Source organism: Ictalurus punctatus, chromosome 13 (assembly GCF_001660625.3).
Source record: "Ictalurus punctatus breed USDA103 chromosome 13, Coco_2.0, whole genome shotgun sequence".
NCBI classification, from domain to species: Eukaryota; Metazoa; Chordata; class Actinopteri; order Siluriformes; family Ictaluridae; genus Ictalurus; species Ictalurus punctatus.
The window spans coordinates 11,161,230-11,182,031 of record NC_030428.2 but is presented as its reverse complement, the minus strand read 5'-3'; the positions used below and the strand labels follow the sequence as shown (position 1 = coordinate 11,182,031).

At 37.7% G+C, this 20,802-nt stretch overlaps 1 protein-coding gene across 1 annotated transcript in view; it reads right to left on the bottom strand.

The window, feature by feature from the left end:
* Window positions 1-222: 222 nt before the first annotated feature.
* The window catches only part of LOC108273946 (E3 ubiquitin-protein ligase rnf213-alpha), a 41,191-nt gene continuing 20,611 nt past the window's right edge, over window positions 223-20,802 (bottom strand). Inside the window, exons 27-66 of the mRNA XM_017483655.3 lie at window positions 17,149-20,736; window positions 16,919-17,049; window positions 16,695-16,790; window positions 16,480-16,601; window positions 15,274-15,396; window positions 15,131-15,150; window positions 14,901-15,054; window positions 14,677-14,812; window positions 14,325-14,516; window positions 14,072-14,202; window positions 13,173-13,330; window positions 12,842-13,051; window positions 12,345-12,517; window positions 11,925-12,045; window positions 10,923-11,023; window positions 10,649-10,831; window positions 10,344-10,510; window positions 9,542-9,644; window positions 9,245-9,359; window positions 8,409-8,607; window positions 8,088-8,275; window positions 7,811-7,933; window positions 7,577-7,687; window positions 7,225-7,464; window positions 7,031-7,103; window positions 6,812-6,846; window positions 5,652-5,752; window positions 5,361-5,517; window positions 5,074-5,248; window positions 4,895-4,989; window positions 4,053-4,304; window positions 3,793-3,925; window positions 3,574-3,654; window positions 3,244-3,424; window positions 2,950-3,151; window positions 2,414-2,491; window positions 1,834-2,031; window positions 1,598-1,687; window positions 1,303-1,481; window positions 223-1,218 (exon numbers count right to left, since the gene is read on the bottom strand). Coding sequence (XP_017339144.2) covers window positions 1,074-1,218; window positions 1,303-1,481; window positions 1,598-1,687; window positions 1,834-2,031; window positions 2,414-2,491; window positions 2,950-3,151; window positions 3,244-3,424; window positions 3,574-3,654; window positions 3,793-3,925; window positions 4,053-4,304; window positions 4,895-4,989; window positions 5,074-5,248; window positions 5,361-5,517; window positions 5,652-5,752; window positions 6,812-6,846; window positions 7,031-7,103; window positions 7,225-7,464; window positions 7,577-7,687; window positions 7,811-7,933; window positions 8,088-8,275; window positions 8,409-8,607; window positions 9,245-9,359; window positions 9,542-9,644; window positions 10,344-10,510; window positions 10,649-10,831; window positions 10,923-11,023; window positions 11,925-12,045; window positions 12,345-12,517; window positions 12,842-13,051; window positions 13,173-13,330; window positions 14,072-14,202; window positions 14,325-14,516; window positions 14,677-14,812; window positions 14,901-15,054; window positions 15,131-15,150; window positions 15,274-15,396; window positions 16,480-16,601; window positions 16,695-16,790; window positions 16,919-17,049; window positions 17,149-20,736 — 9,060 coding nt within the window. The 3' untranslated portion in view covers window positions 223-1,073. The remainder of the gene's footprint in view (window positions 1,219-1,302; window positions 1,482-1,597; window positions 1,688-1,833; window positions 2,032-2,413; window positions 2,492-2,949; window positions 3,152-3,243; window positions 3,425-3,573; window positions 3,655-3,792; window positions 3,926-4,052; window positions 4,305-4,894; window positions 4,990-5,073; window positions 5,249-5,360; window positions 5,518-5,651; window positions 5,753-6,811; window positions 6,847-7,030; window positions 7,104-7,224; window positions 7,465-7,576; window positions 7,688-7,810; window positions 7,934-8,087; window positions 8,276-8,408; window positions 8,608-9,244; window positions 9,360-9,541; window positions 9,645-10,343; window positions 10,511-10,648; window positions 10,832-10,922; window positions 11,024-11,924; window positions 12,046-12,344; window positions 12,518-12,841; window positions 13,052-13,172; window positions 13,331-14,071; window positions 14,203-14,324; window positions 14,517-14,676; window positions 14,813-14,900; window positions 15,055-15,130; window positions 15,151-15,273; window positions 15,397-16,479; window positions 16,602-16,694; window positions 16,791-16,918; window positions 17,050-17,148; window positions 20,737-20,802) is intronic.

Sequence of the window (20,802 nt, the reverse complement as noted above, 5' to 3'; positions counted from 1 at the left end):
GCTAGACAACACTCCCCTTAATGTGGACATGAGATGAAAATCACAGGCTTTTTCGGGGTCGTGTTGTGACTCACCAGGCTCAGTAGAATACCATGGATAAAGAGATTGTGTACAGCATAGGGCTTGAGTGGCTTCATGTACTTTGGGCAACGGACATTCTGCTTTTAAGGCTGCAGCAAGAGTGTAACAGGGTTAAACAGTATGTGACTCATCTGAAGAATGTAAGATTTAATTATGCACTTATTTTATTTGCATCACTGATATAAAGAAAATTTAATTCAACTGTTGGAATAGTCAGGAGAACAGGAGAACAGGAGAAAATTTGGTTTTATGACTCTCAGTGAACAAAATAGTAAATGGATTTCTAACGGCACACTTCAGAGTCGGACTCTGGAAAATAAAATGTCCCACAGCCCCATCCAGTGGTATGACCACATAATTTTTTTTTTTTTTTAAATGTTACAATGCCTTCATTACTTAAGATTTATCCAAGTATTTATAATCCTGATTAACAATAAGTCTGATTAAATGTTAATTAACTCTCAATATATAACAAATGAACATATCTTAGGGGGGAAATTTAAAACATGAAAAATACCCTCTCTATTCCATGAGATTTCCAGTATGGAAAACTATATAACAAAATGAAAAGATATTTGTTTTCCGAAAAAACAAAGACAAAGAAAGAAAGAAAGAAAGAAACAAACAAACAAAAAAGAAAATTCCATGGCTTCATTACTTCAGTGACAGTTGCAGTTACTTAATCACTAAAACAATAAGCCTGGTAAGTTACAGTAAGTCTGATGAAAAACTATATAACAGATGGTTGATTAAATCCCATTATTTGTAATTTTTTTAATGAATAGATAATAAAAACATTATCTTTAGAAAACAAAATAAAATGGGAGAAAAGGGGGGAAAACCTTGAAGTTTCCTGAATGGAAAACGGAAAATGGAAGAAAAAAAAAAAATATATATATATATTTTTTAGTAAGAGTGAACACAATGTGAAGGATTGTCCCAATAGTCATGCTTGATAGGAATATCATCATTGCACTATTATCTTTAGTGCTTTATCTTTGTTGTTTGTACGTCACAGTGAACTTCCAGGTCTCCACCAGCTGGGACAACTGGATCTCATCTGCAAAGGCTTCCTCCACATCTAGAGGAACGTCAAGATTTTTGCGATCCATGTAGGAGGTCAGGGTTTCTTTAATGCTGATGAAGAATAAAGAATGAGTTTAGCAAACATCCAAAACACCATGATAGCTGATCTTTACTAGATTCAGCTCATGTTCTCACCTCCAGAAATGCATAAAGGTGTCAGTTGCTCTTTGGTTTTTCAGTTTCAGCAACAAGAACTCATGCATTTCAAGAAGCCAGACATCCACAGAGCTCTTAGACAAGAAGCTGATCAGTAGCTTTTTCTCCTTTTCCCCCAGTGGCTGCTGATACTCTGCTGGGATTCCTAAGAAGGGATCCTGAATAGAAAGAGAAAATGAATGTAAGGAAATATATTATTCAATATATGATGCATCTGATGAGGAGATCTTGTATTATTTTGTATAATGGAGAAAAAAAAAACATGATTCATTACCCTCTTAAGGCGAAGCATATGCTCAGACTTGAGTGAAGTAAGGAGTTGCCATAGCGCCACACAGTGCTTCAGACTACATCTGCCCAGAGTCTTCACACACCATGAAGAGGAAAAAAGACAGTGGATCAGATTAAACACTGTACTGATAAGAATGATGGATTTCTTATTGCACCTATTATGTAGTACTCAATTCAATTTCATGTTATCAGTTGCTGTCTCCATGACCACCGATTCACCTTAAGGATATGAGGGGCAGTCTGATTCCCCATGTGCAGTATCTTCTCCAGATACTCCTCCAGAGGCATGTGCTCATCACCTCCAGTCATAGCCAGGAAGCCCAGAGCAACCTCTACTGCTGACAAGGTCTCACAGACGTCACTGAGAGACTGCAGCTCTGATATCAGCCCAGAGGAACTCAAAGAGGTCAGGGGCTCCTGACAATTTCACACAAAAGCTCAATATTAGTGCTTTTATTTGCATAGAAATGGAGGGGGGGAGGACGACTCTGATAGCACAGTAAGCTGTAGAACTTCTACATACTTTCAACAATCCATATAAAGCTATCATGAAGAGTTTACTTCACTTCACTTCTACTTCACTTCCACTTAATTTGTCCCCAAAGGGCAAGTGGTTTAGTAGAAAACTTTATTTTTTTTATGGCTGTCAGTTTTTAATCATCTACATACTTTTAATAGCAAATGTGTACAATAATGATTATATACAGTATATTTTGATAAAATATCAACATTTGTTTATATGCTGTTGAGAATCTGTATTGTAAAGTGATTTGAATTGAAATCTATGCGTGTTTCTTACCTGAGCCACTTTTTCACTGATGTCTTTGAATATATTCTCATAATTGCGTTCCTGTCTGCTAACCAGAGTGGGAATTCCCTGTAATAAAAATTATAATACGCAGTGAACATGACAGTATATTGCAGTATGACAGAGGTGCTCTAAATACTCTTGTTTGTATTCTTCATATTGTTGGATGCTGCCGCACCATTTTTTTTATTACAATATATTACAATATGATGTGCTATAAATTGTCAGGTTATGGTTAAGTACTCATTAACATGAAAGTGAATCAGGTGCAGGTGGTCATGCGACAGTGATGCAGTGGGGTGCAGTGGCTGCTGGGAACTATAGTCCAGGGGTTCCTTCCAGCATAAATACTCTGTATTATTCATTTAGTTGGATTTCATATATTTAAAAAAAAATAATTACAATATATTACAATACAATATGCAGTACTCCATTGTTTTTACTCTTCTTCATATTACAGTCTGCAAACATGCAGGAGGATTCAAATTCACAAGGTAAATAATCACTCATTAATGCTGTTCACTTACAGTCATTGTGATTTGGGGTTTGCCTTGTAAGAAGCGGGCGAAGACCTGTTGCTGTATCTTGGGTAGGTCATATTCAGACAGTGTCTCCTGGCCACGCTCCATGCTGTACTGGCAGTTAGACAGCACCAGGGGGAGCAGGTCTCTGTCCACATCGTACCGAATCACGTGCAGGTCGCTTACTTCTGTGAGGCTTACCAGGTAGCTGTGCAGGAGGACAACCGCTCAATATCATCTGCTGTTCAAAATGTTCTAACGTATAAACTCCTATTCAAATCCTAATAAAGTATCCAGTACCTGTTATTCTCCCCTGTGTGTTGGCTGGCTGCGCTGACCAGCTGGTTATGCAGAGAGACCAGGTAGCTGAGCAGCGCAGTAGCACACAGCCCTGCTCCCTGCCTCCGAGGAATCAGCACTTGCAACTCGCTACTCTCATCAAGATCCACACTGCAATAATCTCCTGGTACATTCACCTCATCTACACAGACACACACACACAAAAGCAGCACTTGACTACATATGACGTTCTATAACTCTCAGTAGGAGTTTCAGACTATGCTTGTAGGTGTGAGGGTAAGGACGCGCAGTGAACTGCTGTTCTCCAAATAGAAGACGTGTAACACTCACAGTTGGCCAAGGACGTCCGCAGCTGATTCCATGAACTCAGGAAAGTTTGAATGCGCTTCTTGTACCACCTCTTTGTAGATGCTATTGATGCACAAAAACGGAGGTTGTTTAGCCAGCTCGTCAAAATTTGAAAGTGATGTTTAAATGTGTCTACAAACTCTTCATACATCAAGCTGCTTTGTTTCTAATGTGTGTTAAATGTAATGTAAATACGATTACCAGATGGTTGCTTATCCATAAAATCCCTAATTGTTCCACAGATCAAATCAGGCACATTCTGAAACTTCTTAACCAGGTTTCTCTGCAGAGCCAGAATGTCCGGAAGGAAGCTGACCAGCCGGAATTCAGGCTCCTACACAGTAAAATAGAGACGACAGACTTAGTGTAACATCACATCTTTGTCATAAAACTACAGCTAATCTCCACACACAAGACATACAGCTGGGCTAAAGAAGCACTGAGATGAAGATGCAAATAACCTTCTGTAGAAATCTCCAGAGTAGAGGAAAGTAATCTTTGCCATCATTCTGCTCAACGATGTGTGTGAGGCTAAGCAGAGATCCTTTCTCCCTGCAGCTCCAAACAGCAGAGCTGTGAAGTACAGACTGCTGGGGCAGGGAGGACAGGAACATCCGTGGGTCTCCGTACATCAGCTTCAGGATGGGATCAGACGACACACGGGCATCGCCCCTCATGGTGTCATTCACCTTTTTGAGTTTACGTTCCAGCTTCTGTAATCCAACATGAGAAACATCTCAGGGCTCAGCTTTCATGACCATAATGTAAATACAAAACATTAAGCATAAGATTGTGGTGTGAGTGGCATTTTGATCATCACTGCAGGACGGTGTTAGCACTGTAAAACTAGTGTTTATATCAGGAAATTCCTCTGCTCTATGACGGCAATTAGACAATCTATTAATTTTGTTGGACATTATGTTATAGGTTGTTCTGTGTCTAATGACGCACCAACTTACATCAATTTATACTTAGTAGCCAACTGAGTTATCAGTTTAGCAGTAGCTTATTTATATTACAATTGGACAGTATATTCTTTTTAGGATTTGCCTGAAGTCTGCATCCCAATAGACAATGAAGTGTTATCCACCCATCTTGTGTCACTCTATCCATGCTATTTATGTGATTTCATTCTGGTCTAGAAAGCTCTAAATGGGTGAAAATGGGACATATAGCATATTCATAACCAAATCTGCAATATGCCAGCACTTGCATTTAAATCAAAATCCATATATATATAGTATATCTCTTCCTAAATGGAACAATGAAGTGTCCTAGTGATGTGTAACAAATCAGGGCTTGCCTTCAATTTGGGAGTAATGACATTATGAGACAAGGCGATCTCCCAGGCATTCCTGGCTTCCTTGGTTGAGAGGACATTATCATAGCCAGCAGGCCCTAAAAAAGACATCATTATTTTCAACAGGTTACTAAAGAAATTAAGCACTTGTTGCAATCATCCTCTTATATAACAGGTCTTACACTGAACATTCTGAGGAGGCTCCAGGGCCCAGCTGAGCATCAAGTGTACAGTAGTGACTGTGTCATCAACACCTTTTCCCAGGGCCCTGCCTAGATGCTCCAAATCCTCCGTCAGATGCCTTATCAAAAACTCACAGGGATTCTGTACTGGAGGTCGGATGATCTGTGCGATATACTGGGACATTATGACAAAGGGGAAAAGTATGCAGGGATGTTTTAGTGTAAAGGAATTATGAACTATGAGTATGGAATTAGTTTTAATCATTGCAGTGCATTAGTAAATATACCTGGGGCTGTTCTGATGCTCCGAGCAACATGGCCAGATGGGTCATCATTCTGAGCAATGTAAAGGGAGTCAGAGACAAGCCTTTTGTATCCAGTGCATCTGGGTTATCCCGTCTCTGTGGATCTCCTAGAATATGGCCTGTCTGAGTCCGATCCCCTCTAAAAAGACACAATTAGTGATGAGACTAGTGAGATGCTCAAGGTATTTTAAGCTTTCTTTTGAACAAAAATCTCATTGTTTTATTTCACATTTTCCCCATAAAAGCTTTGTCTCAATTTATTGGATGACTCACTCTGGACGCATTTTATTGAAACCTTGCACGGGTTGATGACTAATTCCTCCCACAGTTGCTCCACACTCCAAACATCTCCCCATCCGAGTAGGCTTGCCACACTGCAGAAGACAGTGACCACCTTTTACCTCAAATTCAACATTACAGTCCACCATATCATCTTAGTTAAATAGCTGTTGAATCCTAGACAGATGCAAGTTAATAAACATTTGACTCTTTACATTGCATCTACTCTACACAGACAGTGTAAAAAAAGACTTATCAAATGTGTTAATTAGTGTTCACTGGCCATTCAAACCTATTTGTGGACATTACTAAATTACATTATTAGAAATGTATGGGAAAATATTTTAAAAGATATTATAGCTCCAAACTAAAGAAAAGGAACACACATAAATGAAACCTTCAGATTACATGCGATTCAAAATCCTTAATAATAAATTTCATGCCAAGATACCCAAGAAACATCAATAAGCTGACAGAAAGCTATTTGCATCAGAGGTTTATACTGCATCAACTATATATTAATTAGGTAGGCTATGCCTATGTTTATTTGCATGCACATTTTTAATTACTCACAAAACTGGCCACTATCAGCAGCACAAATGCTTATAAAACAATAGTACATGTGGTGTTTCTCTTAGTCAATATGTCCATGTTTCTGGTTTTGTTAACTAATTTAATCTGAAGCTTTCCCCAGCTTTCCTCAGAGTACATTCATTTTAATCATTGGACACCCTTTTGGCACAAACAGTATGTCTTTTCAAAATATGTTTCAAATCTTTTTATTCTTAGTCAAAATTGTAACTGGTGAGAAACTCCAAAAGTGAAAAGCTGTGTCAGTTGACCATTTAGATGAAACAGTTTAAAAACGTGTTTCAAACCATACACTTCCATATGACACCAGGAGTATGATTTAAATCTGATTTAATATATAGCTTTAATTTATATTCGTAATGGCTCTTTTAGAACTCAAATTTACAAACAAAATTCTGTGACATTTGGTAAAATTGTAATAGCTAAATTCTGTTAATAGCTTTAATAGATTAAATATCACTATGAGTTATATACCACTTAAATATCACTATGAGTTTATATAACATAGTGGCTTCAAAGTACGTAATAATGGTGCAAAACAAAGAATGATAGCTATGGCTTACCTTGTCAACAACACATGGGTGGCCATTGGGACAGGCTACGAGAGAGTAAAAATAAGCACTATAAAATCTCCAATAAATCTCTAAAATCTCATAAAGACTATTAAATTCCACATAATTACAAAATAGGACAAGACGCTGCACTGCTGAAACCATTTAAATTGTGTTAGACCCCCCCAAAAAATCCGATTCACAAAGAGCAAAATTGTTTGTTCAACTTACTATACCAGGTGTAACCAAGAACCTTCTTTGCTGTAGCCAGCATGTCTTCAGGCATTGTGGGTATAAATGCCATCTGTACAAAATGACAAAGAACATTATATAGATGCATACATATATTGTAGAAGGCAGATGAATGCAAAAATCAGATCTCACAGAGTTTAGTGTAGAAGTGTAGTAAAGGAAACAAGATGTACCTGCATGGTAGCAGGGGAAAATGCCAGTTGTATAAGGGGAGATAGCACTCCCTCAACCCCACACAACAGTACAGCCTTCAGATGGATGCTCAGCTCTGTAAGGGTGATCATTGTGTTTGATTGCTGCATATCAACACTTAGGCTGCCCAGTCTGTTGTTTACCAGATTTTCAGCAAACACCATCATCTCGGGGGTGAAATATTGTAAGCCATGGATGTAATCCTCAAGGACTTGCCGTTGCTTCAAAAAATAAAAACACTTGTGATAATACTACATGGGATATAGCTATTATGAATGTGCTAGATTTTCTGCTGATGACATGATTTACAAATTAAACACAAAACCCTCAAACCTCTGGTTTGGGATGGAGGACTGGGTTGGCTGCTTGATATAGACTGGTAACTTCTTGGAAAAGGGCCAGAAGGATATAGAAGGCCATTCTTTTTGGAGTACATGTACATCTCTATAAATAAATGATAAAGTATACAGATTATGAAATCAGAGCCACTGTTATTGTGGAACAAATAAAAAACAGGCCCAAAACCCCTAAATAAATAAATAAATAAATAAATAAATAAATAAATACCCTGATGGCTTCATCTATGCTTTGTGCTCTACCCTCAATTACAGCCTTTGCAACTGCCTCACGTATAGTTTTATAACTTTCACCATACACAAGGTACTGGTCAACATGGCCCCCATGCTCTTCCTGAAATACATAATAAAATACACAAGTTTTCAGCGTATAAGATAATTAAGTATTAAGCTCCACATCAGAACTGGTTCAGTAATTTCCACATATACATTATATAGGGGATATGTTGTATGTATGTATGGTACATAATAGGTATTATAATACCTACCTGTTGTATGATTTCTTCGGGAAAAAGCCAGTGGAACTTCGCTTCCTTTTGCATTCCCCGAGCAGTTTCAACTCCCTGCAAGCTGCAAATCTTTCTGATCAGGTACACTCTGTACCAGTCATTGCTGCCCTTTTTACAAAGCTCTATCATTGTGTTCAAGAACTCCTCCTGATGTTTCTCCATGCTCCCTAATAACGATAGCCATAATCTTATCACAGTAGCCATAACCTTTTATTCCACCATTACATTCTCCATTTAACAGATTCCTAATTGTACATCATGACAACTCACTAGCATTAGTTTTGTTGAACTAACAACTACCTGGTAATGTTGTGAGCAGCTGAGCACCCATGTCCAAGCATATACGCAGTCTTGCAATCTGCTTCAGGCTCTCAATGGAGATCTCATCTGTGGCCACCCTGCCTGTGTGCAAAACGTAGTGTAGGATATCTCTCCCCTCTTGCAGACATGCCCTCTGCTTATCCATGCAGCTCAACTGCTTTTTCTCAAACATAGAATCCTAAAAAAAAATTCAAAATAACAAAAATATTATATAAAATTGGATTTGACATGTAAGGAATAAAACGTGGGAGCGCCGTAAAAGGAAAATAATCATTGTTTTTGTTCAGTATAAAATTATTCATTATTAAAGTGTTATTATTATTCCTCTTATACCATATTAGAGTCACACGTATAGTTATACTACATTTAATTTTGTTAAATGTCCATGAAACAAGTTAGTTCTGATGTTCTCTCACTTTTCATTGAAGATAATAATTTCTTTTAAAAGTGCAGAAAATGTATCAAGAAACTGCAAAATGCAACATTCTTCATCCTTAGACTTTCCTATGATGGAAAACTGTTACAAAATCAAAACTGTAACAAAACGTTTTTAATCTGTTGATTATTAGACTTAGTAGATTATTAGGAGCATGCACCATACAAGTCCCTGTGAATTAGCTGTTACCATAAAAACACTATTGTATTAGAATGAGCACAATAACGCCTGTACTACCACACTACTCTCAGACCTGCTGTTACTCAAAATTACTCAACACCTTCTGACGAATCAGAATCACAAATTCAGCAGCACTGTGGTATAGAAGTATGCATAAAATCTGGAGATTTTAAGATGTCGTTTTGGCCAGTGTTCTCACCTCAAAGCAATTGATGTACAAAGCATACAGTTCACTTTTATCGGTGCCATACAGAAGTTTGCTCTGTAGAATACTCGTCAGGTGCTGTTCGAGGTATTCTCTCACCTCATCAAAGCTGAAATACATATTAACATGTTTATTTAGCAATATCTTCTCCATATATATCAGATTCCTCAAATTATACCATGATAAATCCACACAGAGAAGTGTTTTTGGTGAACCTATGTGACAAGCAGCTGGGGACCATATAATTACTGAGCATGAAGCATTCAGTAATTCATACCTATACATACATACCTGTATTTGAGCAGGAGTTTAAGCACCATAGACCTTATAACAGGATTTCTATCCATACACTCGTTGAATGGTGACAGGGTTTTGGTGTGGATATAACTGTGCGCTGATAGAGAGGACCAAAAAAACATCATACTTCCATTCTCAGTATAGTACAATAAGGCATTGCATATCTTATTTTAAACTGTAAGTAGAAATGTATTGTACATATTCAGTACTGTGCAAAAAGTTTTAGGCACCCTATTATTTTTAGTACAAACTTTGTTATAGATTTTTTAAATTTAATTTATTTCATATCAAGTCAGTACAAAAAAACATTTTAGATTCCCAAACAGTTTTCTAGGACAAAATTTAATGTTTGTGTGTCACTAAATAAAGCAGCATATTACGTAAGAGACACTTTTCAGACAAAACACAATGAAGGCTGCTGGGTTTTGCTGCAAAAATAAGAAGCGAGTGCGACAGTCAAAGTCTCCAGAAGAACCGTGACTGGTTCTGCAAGATGCTCAATAAAACTTACAGCTCATTTCCTTGTAAAACTGCACAAACTGTACCGGAGACTACTATTTTTATTTATTTATCTATTTTTTGTCACATCAAATATAGACTTTGTTGCATTTGCTACTGTTTACTGCTCTTTACGGTATTTTTAAAAAATGTATAAACATTTCATTTCATTATTTTGAAAGCATCTTTGCTCTGCAGCATTTCTTTGCATGTGCCTAAAACGGTTGCAAAGTACTGTATATAAATGCGAGCAATGTAAGCAGTAAACACATTTAAAATAGTCATCAAGTTAGCTTACCATGTGATAAGGAATCTGGCTTTGCCTCAACCATGAGGAAGGACAATAGGTGCAGAATGACAGCTCTGGATGGAGGGGAATTGTCCTTAAAACAAACTGTGGACACTACCTCTATAAAAAAGGCGTTGCACCGTTGTCTGAACTGGGCATTTAATTTGAGACACGTTCTGCAAAGTCATCATAAACAGATTATTACACACACGAGTAATGGATTCGATGTTATTTGAGCACAAAAATGATTCAAACTAACTTATTTAAAACGAGTGTTGTATTAAGACATGAGTGTAGAAACAGGTAATACCTACCGAACATCCTCAGAGACTTTCTGCTCAAAGTCATCTGGCACAGGTTGGGTACACAGAGCACAGTACATCTGGCCTGGAATAAGCCACCTTCTGATACAAGGCTGGCAGAAGATATGATTGCATGGCAATTCTACTGGGTCTTGAGGTTCTACCCTACATACAGGGCACGTCTGGAGGCCAAACCTTAGTTGAACAATGATTTAATACATTAAAATTAGACTAAAAAAAAGAGACTAAAACTGACAGGTCAGAGGAGTATCGTTGGACGTCTTACTTGAATATGAGCTCACTTGCTCTTTCCTTGCAGGATCTGAGAATGTCAATCACAGCTAGAAAGGTTTTCTCCAATTTCATGTCGGAGCTTTTCTCAAGTACCTGTGACAAAAATGAGAAATTAAACCATAACCCAATGGTACTGCTTAACATGTATATACATTTATCTCAGGTGCGAAAAACCTAAGAAATCTTATAGGCTACTTTTATCAGTGTGGAGGATCATTTCTATTATATAGTGAAATGTCTGATTTGATAGAGGTAATACAGTACTGTGCAAAGGTCTTCGCAAAAGAAACGCTGCAGCGCAAAGATGCCTTCAAAAGTAATGAAATGAAATGTTTTTACATTAAAAAATTACTATAAACAGCTGTAAACAGTAATAAATGAAACAGAGTCAATATTTGGTGTGACGACCCTTTGCTTAAAAAAATTTAATTGTTGTCTCAGATATAATTTGTGCAGTTTTATAAGGAAATTAGCTGGTAAATTTAACTGAGCATCTTACAGAACCAGACACAGTTTTTCTGTTGACTATCGCACTTGCTTGTTATTTTTGCAGCAAAACCCAGCAGCCTTCATTATTATATTGCACTAAAAAAATAGAGTGCCTAAAAAAAGATTTTTGCACAGTACTGTATATTGTGTTATAAAATGTGCATTTGATAGGTTGTACAGAATATCTTTGCATGTGCAAAACCAGATAAACAGCCATTGCCTGTACTGAAAATGTTTCCCATAATCTAGGGATTTAGCATAATTAAACTGTAAGTGTCAATACATCATCATATATGCTTCAGCCAGTCTGGGAGTTTAACAACACTTCTGTTGGTTCAACTAGAACATACAGAAAAAGATTTGAGTTTAAATCATATTTTGCAGTTATAAATATACAGTACTGCTATACTGTAAGGTTTTGACACTATCACTTGAGAAATGAGTAAGAAATGTTTCGCTGGGTATGTGTGTGCTCTACTGATATAAAAGCAGTATGGATCCTCACCTTCCCTAGGTTTCGAGTGCACTGCATAACCAGTGGTTTTAGCCTCTCGTCTTCAGCCTCAATATCCAACAGGATGTGCTCCACAAACAGAGCCAGGGTGAAGATGCGTCTCCATCGATTTCTGGAACACAAATTATATGTATAATAAGTATAAGCAGTGTACAAAGAAAATGGAAATATTTCTAATTGTACTACTTGCAATAAAGCACAATGATTTATTTTTTAAGCAACATTATTGTAGGAATAAGCTCATTTGATTTACTTTAATAATCTAATCTTCTGTTCACACAGACAGCACTGAGCTGAGGAAACTTCTGAACTATGTAATGAATCATCATTATGATTATGAGTCGATGAAAAAATGATCACTGGAGAACAACGCAGCTGCAAACTGAAAGTAATTGTCCGGTTGAAGCTTACTGGATATGCTTTGCCATTTCACGACTCCTCTCACTATACTGCTTTAGGGTCTGTTCTGAGCACACCACTTCAATAGGGACTTGAAGTTTCATCACTTGCTTCATCCAGTCCCGGTTAAATTCCAGGTGCTCTAGGTGCTCCAGACAGGCAAAAGCACAATACACATCTAAAACCTTTAAAAAAAAAAAAAGTATCGCATATATTTTAAAATGATAACTAATAAAGAAATTCTGTCCCACCAAATTTTAAATAAACACAGTATTATATAACATTATATGGTCAACAGGAAACATAACACACAAAATTATCAGTTGGTACTGATACAGTTGTTATATGTTACTAATTAAAGAACTACTAAGTATCATCAACACAGTATCATCATACTGTAAATATATCATCTTTACTTTACTGTAATATATCATCATATCACAGCAAAGTATAAACCATAACAGAGGACCTAGTGAGAAACTGAAACAAGATACTTAAAATGATAGTACCATCTCAGCTGTGTGCATCACATGAAGATTTCCCTGTAAGGACAGGACCACTTGAGGCAGGATGGATATCATCCTAGAGAAATTTTGCAGTCGTTTCTGGAACTCATGATAAGCGGTATGGATGAGTGGCAAGGAGAGCTCACTCTCCACTGAGCTGCTTCGCCTCCTGCACAGCTCATTCGCACAGCTCGTCATGGCATCACACAGCAACTAGAACGGCCAAATCAACAATCAGTGTAGAAACATGACGCTAGATAATATGTAAACAGTTTAACCGCACAAAATGTCTTCAGATACGAAACAAATAAACCAAAACACTGAGTTAGCTTACTTGTTGTTCACCAACAGTTGAAACTTTCATCGTTAAAACAACAAAATCTTGAAGATATCTGTGGAAAAATTCTTTCTGCATTTTTTTGTCCACCTTTTCGAAATATTCGCCCAGTACAGTCCTCTGGAAGACCTCCTCAAACTGCTTATGGGATTGATCTAAGGGGGGGGGGAGAAGCTCTGTTTACAATATTGTTAATCATATTAACTATATTACTCACTGGCCACTTTATTAGGGACATGTACATTTGCTCATTCATGGAATTATCATGGAATTATTATTCATGGAATTATTATGGAGTCAGCCAAACAAGTAGCAGCAGCACAATGCATAAAGTCATGCAGATACACATAGATTTGAAAATTAAAAAAAAAAAAAGAAAAAAGCCTGTGCTCACTGTAGCCTCAGATTCCTGTTCTTCGCTGACAGGAGTGTAACCCAACGTGGCCTACACTATGCTGTTTTAACCCATCCACCTCAAAGTGAACGTTCTGAGATGCTTTTCTGCTCACCATGGTAAAGAGTGATCATTTGATTTATGTTATCGTCCCGTCAGCTCGAACCAGTCTGACCTCTCTAATCAAGTAGGTGTTTCCGCTTGCAGAACTGCCACTCACTGGATGTTTTTTTGCTTTTTATTTCAAGTTTCTGTATAAACTCTAGAGACTCTTGTGTGTGTGAAAATCTCAGGAGATCAGTAGTTTCTGAAATACTCAAACCAGCCCGTATGGCGTCAACAACTATGCCATTGTCAAAGTCACTGAGATCACATTTTCCCCATTCTATTGTTTGACATGGACATGCGCTATAGCCCTTGACCTGTATCTGCATGATTTTATGCATTGTGCTTTCATTATTCAATAATATTCAAAATATGACATGTATGAAAAGACAGTCACCCTCTTTCTGTAAGGTGTACTCCCAGAGGTCATCTAACAGATCTTTAATCCTCCAGCTAAAGGGCATAGTGGAGGACATAGTTCTTCCTGCTGACATATGGCTCTGGATCAGGATGGTCTGTGACTCGGAGCTATGCACAAACAGTTAACATTTTTTTAACGTAAATCCATGACAGTTATCACAAGCGGTACTGTTCCTGTAGTTGAATTAACATATGATTATACAATACAATAAATAATTAAGGTAACTCACATTTGCCCAGTTGGGATGTATGGTATATCCAGCAGTGCTTTGTTTTCAAATATGAGAAGCCACAGATTTTTTACTTCGTCCTCACTGTTAGTGTCAAGTAGAAGGTCCAGATTGCAGTTACGGTCAATGACAGAAATCAGCTGTGCCAGGAAAGGAGTGACCACAGCCTGTACTCTACGCCACAGGGTGTGTCTGTCAACAAATATTCACAACACAGTAAAAACATTCAAGTTAAAACAATACTGTACAATAAATAAAAACTTCTGCTCTTTATGTAAAATGTCACGTTCATAAAAACATAATTGTAATGCATAAAGGCTATGCAGTGTTTCTGCTTCACAATAGTGCTTACTTAAAAGTTCCTCCCTCTTGGAGAGCCTCGATATTTGACGCTTCTCTGGACACCCAGTGTTTGGGCATATCAGCATTGTCCTCACGTGTTTTCAACAAGAGATGAAGGCGCTTTTGCAATGTCTCCATGAACATAACTATTGTATAAGAGAAAACATTATTAAAATGATGAAATTCTTCATCAAAATGAGACAAAGCAGAGAACTGGATAGAAATCAGACAAACCTTTCAGTTTGTTGCTGTTCTCCAAGAGCGTAAGCAAGATGTCCACTCTTCTTGTACTAAGACTTCCTCCATCTTCAAAATCCCTTAGCATTCCCACAGAGCTCTGGATACAACTGCGCAGCAGTGCTGTTGTATCAAACACCTTCTCCACTGTCTAAAACACAGTTAGTGCTGATATAGCCTTGATTATAACTAATGAATACTATTTATTACAATCATGCTATACTTACCAAATCATCAGAATTTTCTCCTATAAGAAAAACAACAAAAACAGCAATTAAAGGTTTAGGAATCGGAAAAAAAGAAAGAATGAAAGAAAGAAAGAAACTTTCATATTCAAATAATAATTCTGAAAGTTTATATGGAATAATACCAGGAGTTTCCACTGCAATGTCCTCAAAGAGCTCACAAATGGACACATTTCTCAGATTCTGGACATCTGATACAATCTCTTGAGAACTTCTGAGGTCATCAATGTGAACTGACATCCAATGCCCTATAAAAACCAAATACAAAAAAAGTGCTTGATTCTGTATGTATTATACAATACACTCATACAAGCATTCATATTTGTGTATGAATGCATATAATCATATTGTCTAGGTGGTGGATCATTCTTAGTACAACAATAACACAGAAGTTATAGTGTGTGCCACTGGTTCCAGTGTATTAGGAAGAACAATGACGTTAGGATTTCTTAACAATATGTTTTTGTTTTTATAGTAACAGCTCATACACAAGGACTTGTATAACAGATAATCCATGTAATTTAAGATGAATAATAAACAGTTTAAAAACATGTTGTTATTTAAGAAAAACGTATAATTGTTAATATAATTGGTGAAGGAGACATTTAAGGAGTCTCGGGTTTCAGTGCTTTATAACAGTCCGCACAGAGGACTTTGTGTTTTCTGGATTCTTAGTAACGTCAATTTGTTTTGTCTTATTAACTTTAAGGGGAAAGAAAAAAACAGAGGCTGGTGAGGGAACAACCGTTTATAGCTGCTATAGTGTAAGTAACAACAGACACTAACTGAACAACATGTCATTCTTTAATTAATAAAACAATGTAATCACTGGTAAATTGCTGTGGTGCAAGAGGAATTAAACACCTGGGCATATGATGGTATAGAAAAATGAACAACTTTGGGGGATGCCGCATCACATCAACCCTGATAATTTTCCAAAAACAGCATGCACCATTGTGATTTATTCCTTACTTTAATCCTATTCTAGCCCTTCTTCAGAGCTCAGCTTGAGAGCACAGAACCTCTGTTGCCTGAATATTTTGATCAATAGTCTATTCTCATTGAGATGTTTAAAAAGCCATAACATCCATAAAGATGATATTACTATGTCAGTGTCACTGCTGTGGTGAGAGTTAGCTGGTTAGCAGTGGCCCCTTTCCACTGATGGAGAAAGGAAGTTTGAAAAACTATGCATAGTAACAGATTAAATTCTAGCTCCACTCTGTACCGATGAGGTTAGATACATACAATGTACATAATAACGGGACAACGGGAGTGAATGTTTCAACATAAATATTTCATATTAAAAATGAAGTAAAAAAAAAATGTACCTCCTTGAAATCCAGTGTAGAAGGTTCCACTCTCCATTCTTGGTAGTTTGATGATGAAATACAGAAACACCCTACATTCATCTATATGTTTTGATCGGATGATTTCATTCATGGAGGAGTACCTGCATAGAAACCCAGTAGTTGATTGCGATTAAACATTTTAATCACTCTGTGATCAGCAGTGATTTGTGAATGTCAGGAAATGTACAACACACCTGGCAGATGCAAGAAGATTTGCACTTGCTGAATCCTCCCCAAAATCCATTTGAACTAGAAGAATCTTATCTGCACACTGTGTGCCTAGGAACTGCCTGAAAAGACAATTTACAAACAAATTAAAGAAAAAATAAACACTTTCCCCTCCTGTGTATATGACCATAGTGGATAATCTTATACGTAGTGAGTGGATAAGATAAGTCACTGAGGGACAAATTTATACCTTATTTTTTTGAGGAAGGAAAATTCTGTCTCAAACTGTCGCAGTGACAGGTGATCAATGTTGGAAATCCCTGTTTTGTGCTTAAGTTGCTTAACATCTGCAGCTGTCAACAACCTTGAAAAAGTTGTAACCTTCACAAAGCACATACAATAATAGTGAATAATCTACAGTAAAAACCCATTGAAGAATAAAATTAAATATAGCATGGGGAAAAAAGAGTTAAATCCTACCTCTGTAAAGATGTAATGGTTCCGATGCCCCTTTGGGATATGAGAGGCAATGAATTCTGCCAGAGAGTGGTGTTTCTGTTCCTTAAAGTATGTATTGAACAGTTGCTCTGTCTCTACATCTGGCAAATCAGTATACTCCAACCGTACCACAGAATCTGGGGTGGCACAATTTAGTAAGACATGCTTGGCTTCCATTAACAGTTTGTCTTGGATGTCTGCATCCTCAATGTCTTCCCTCAGTTTCTCCACTACTTGCAGTATCACAGAGGAACATGTATCTGAATGGTAACCAATGAAAACGTCTTGTGGCAAGTACTTGTGTGAACGGGAATGTTGATTGACTGAATTCACAAAATGTCCGACCCAGCTCTGCAGTTGTTTGACAGCTTCTTTCTGACCACTCATTAGGACACTGTTGATGTCAAGGTAGTGTTTTTCAAGTCTGTTAATTAGTGGAATTGGGAATTGTTTGTAGACCACATCTTTCTCCTCAATGACAATAAGCCGGAAGTCTTCGTGTACTCTACACTTCACACGGTGTGTCCCAAGACCAAGATCAACGTATTTTTGACCACCCAGGAAAACATAGTACTGGTTTAATGCATCATACAGACTTTCGTAAAGATTTTGAAGGTTTAAAAGCACAACAGTCTGGCCAGTTTCCATGCAGATCTTCACACGGTTGATATTCTTGCAGACTTGTGTGTACTCCTGATCTTTAGGAAAACTTGAACCAAAGATGATCTCTGGAAGATTGTTATCCATGAAGATATTTTGCTGAAGAATTTGAAGGCCTGCAAAGTTCTTGGTTAGTATAAGAAGGTAGCGACAGTCCTCATTCTGAGCTTTGCCAGTGATGTTTTGCCTTACCAAATCGAGAGTACTGAGGTCATCCAAGCAAGGTTTTATGTGAAGTGTTTTGGCAAAGATTTTCAGAGCATCCACATTATCCAAGCCACTGAAATTTCTCAACACTGCATGAACAATTTGCTCTGAAGAAAGATAAGAATCTCTGGAAAAAACATACAGCATCTTGATTAAGCTGTAGTAATCACGTAAGCCAAAAAATCCTTTACCTTGCATGCTGCAGATCTGCAGGTAGGCAACTGCCAAAGGGTGGAAAAGATGCTTGATGTTTTCCAGGACCACTGGTTGCAAAGAACAAATTCCTGTGGCTGTTTGAATGAGTTCATTCTGATCTGGGTCGCCTCGGGAGACAAAGATTCCCCTATTCATTTTGGCTGGGTCCAAAGCCCAGTTTGAGATGCCAATAAACCCAACTTTTTTATGGGGTAGTGGGTCATCATCAATGCAACCTTCTTCCAACAAGGGGTGAAGGGTTTTTAGAGGCATTTTTGGGGAGTCTTCAGCTAGGCCTATCTCATCTAGCACAACAACAGAGACATACTCTTTCAGATTTTTCCCCTCTTGAAATCGTGCACACTGTTTAAATGTGTTAATAATTCCCTCTGCAGTTGAGTGAGGACTGCACTGGTAGGATGTTAGGTGAATCTGCTTCAATTTTCTGTACAGTTTAGAGTGTGCAGCTTGGCCTTGCATTGCGTCTGCCACTAAGGTCTTCGACAGAGACTTTGAGCTCCCAGGCTTACCAACTAAGAACAGTGGAATACGCAGTTCAATGCACACCACCATCATGAACACATTTTCTTTCAATGCCTTATTTTTAGCAATTGTACCACCTAGGGGTACATCATGTAGAAGAAGATCCTGTATTTGAGTGATTTCTTGTGATACATTTTTGAGTTTGTTATAGCTTGGGAAAAATCTGCAGAGTTTTGTCCAAAATTCCTTTTTCTTTTCCAAGCATGCATGATAGCATACTGCCACTGCCATCAACAGAGCCCATTCAGCAGGATCTTTGTCATCTAAAGAGATTGTTTCACTCTTTGATTGGTTTCGCTTCTTCTTCTGATTCAAGAACTCTTCCAATTCTTCAAAAAACATTTCGTAATTGGTGTAGAACCACTCAAATACTTGCATGCAGCGTTCAACATCTCTCAAACTGACAAAGCTACATTCGTCTTTTCTCTTCCTCATGTAGCACTGTGATGCAGATAGGACATCAGTCATCATCTTGATATAGTCTTTGTTGACTGACTTTTTTTCAACCACACTCTTAACAATTTGATTAATGTACATTTTTTCTGTGTTGTCATCAAGCTGCCCAAAGTCCCACACTAATGGAACCATACTTGGGGGCAATGCATGAACTCTGTATACCAGTTGACGGAGAGGAATAGAGCCCAGTTTATCCTGTGTCTGATTAGCTTTCACGATGTATCCCAACCCTGCTCCTTCCAATCTTTCAATCATCTCATTTGAGTGTTTTCTGTAAGGATTGCAAGCAGCAATAACCTGTAGACCAGTTTGGGGTTGAAGTTTATTCCCTTGCACAGAATTGTCACAAAGCACTTCTTTCAGACAACTGATTGCTTCAGTGGTATTGGCTTCATCAAAGAAAATGACTGAATCAAGGTCATGTTTCTCTTTATTCAAGCATGCAATGGACTCAGCTTCTTGTACTTTGGTATAAATTACATCAGGAGTTGTGCCACCATGAACCTTTACCAATTTCATATTTTCTGCTGGGTTTCCACTTCTTTGCAGCTCACACATAAATTTGATAAGTCTTGTCTTTCCACAACCAGTTTCTCCCATGATAATGACAGGAATGCCACATCTGAACCTCATGTGAATTGCCATCATCTTCAATATATTGTCCATAGTGAGCTGGTAGGTCTCATCAGGATCTGATGGCCATTTGACTCCAAGAACACTGCACAAGTGCTCAATCTTGTCACTTCTTGGTAAGTCATCAAAATTAATGTTGAAAGGGACCTTGTTATGCTGGAGACCAGTATACAGCTGTTTTGTCATAATGTTCTTCCTTATGACTCTGTTTGTTGATGGATCAAAGGCATCAACGCCATTCTCAGCATTTAACCTGAGGTGGAAACCAATGAAGGTCATGGACTCATGATCATCGTTGAAAAAGATGTATGGATGGGGCTCTGACTCCCATCTCTTCCTGATGCGAAATGGAGCCAGATCTTCTTCATTAGCATCAATTAGGCTTATATGTTGTCCTCCAAGACTTTGATCTGAAATGTTTAATGATGGCGTAGCAAAGTCTTTGGCCATTAAAATCATGAAGTCAACCACAAATTTTCTGAAACCTCTCAGAGTGTCTCCAACAATGTCCATGTTACAGAAAATTGATGTCTCACAATCTTGTAACTGAAGGTTAAGGAACCATGAAAAGTTTCTTAACTCTGCCCATGATGGATCAGCAATTCCACAGTAGAAAAACAACATCTGAAGACATTCTGTATGAGAACCTTCAACTCCACTGAAGGTGAAGTTGTCAAGGTTAATCCCCTCATGAAAGCGCTTCAAATACTGATAAGGCCTCTGATAAGCTTCACTTCTGAAATACTCATCATCCATAAGTGGATCGTCAATGTCAAAGCTAGGATCATCTGTTACTCTCATTTCTAGTTCCAAAACTTCTTTAGGTGGTCTGCATTGCACTTTGGGGAAAACTTCAGTGAAAGCTGTGTTTGAATCCTGTGAATGAAAATATCTTCATATCATATAGGTTCTGCTATTTCAAAACAAAGCACTGACATTTTT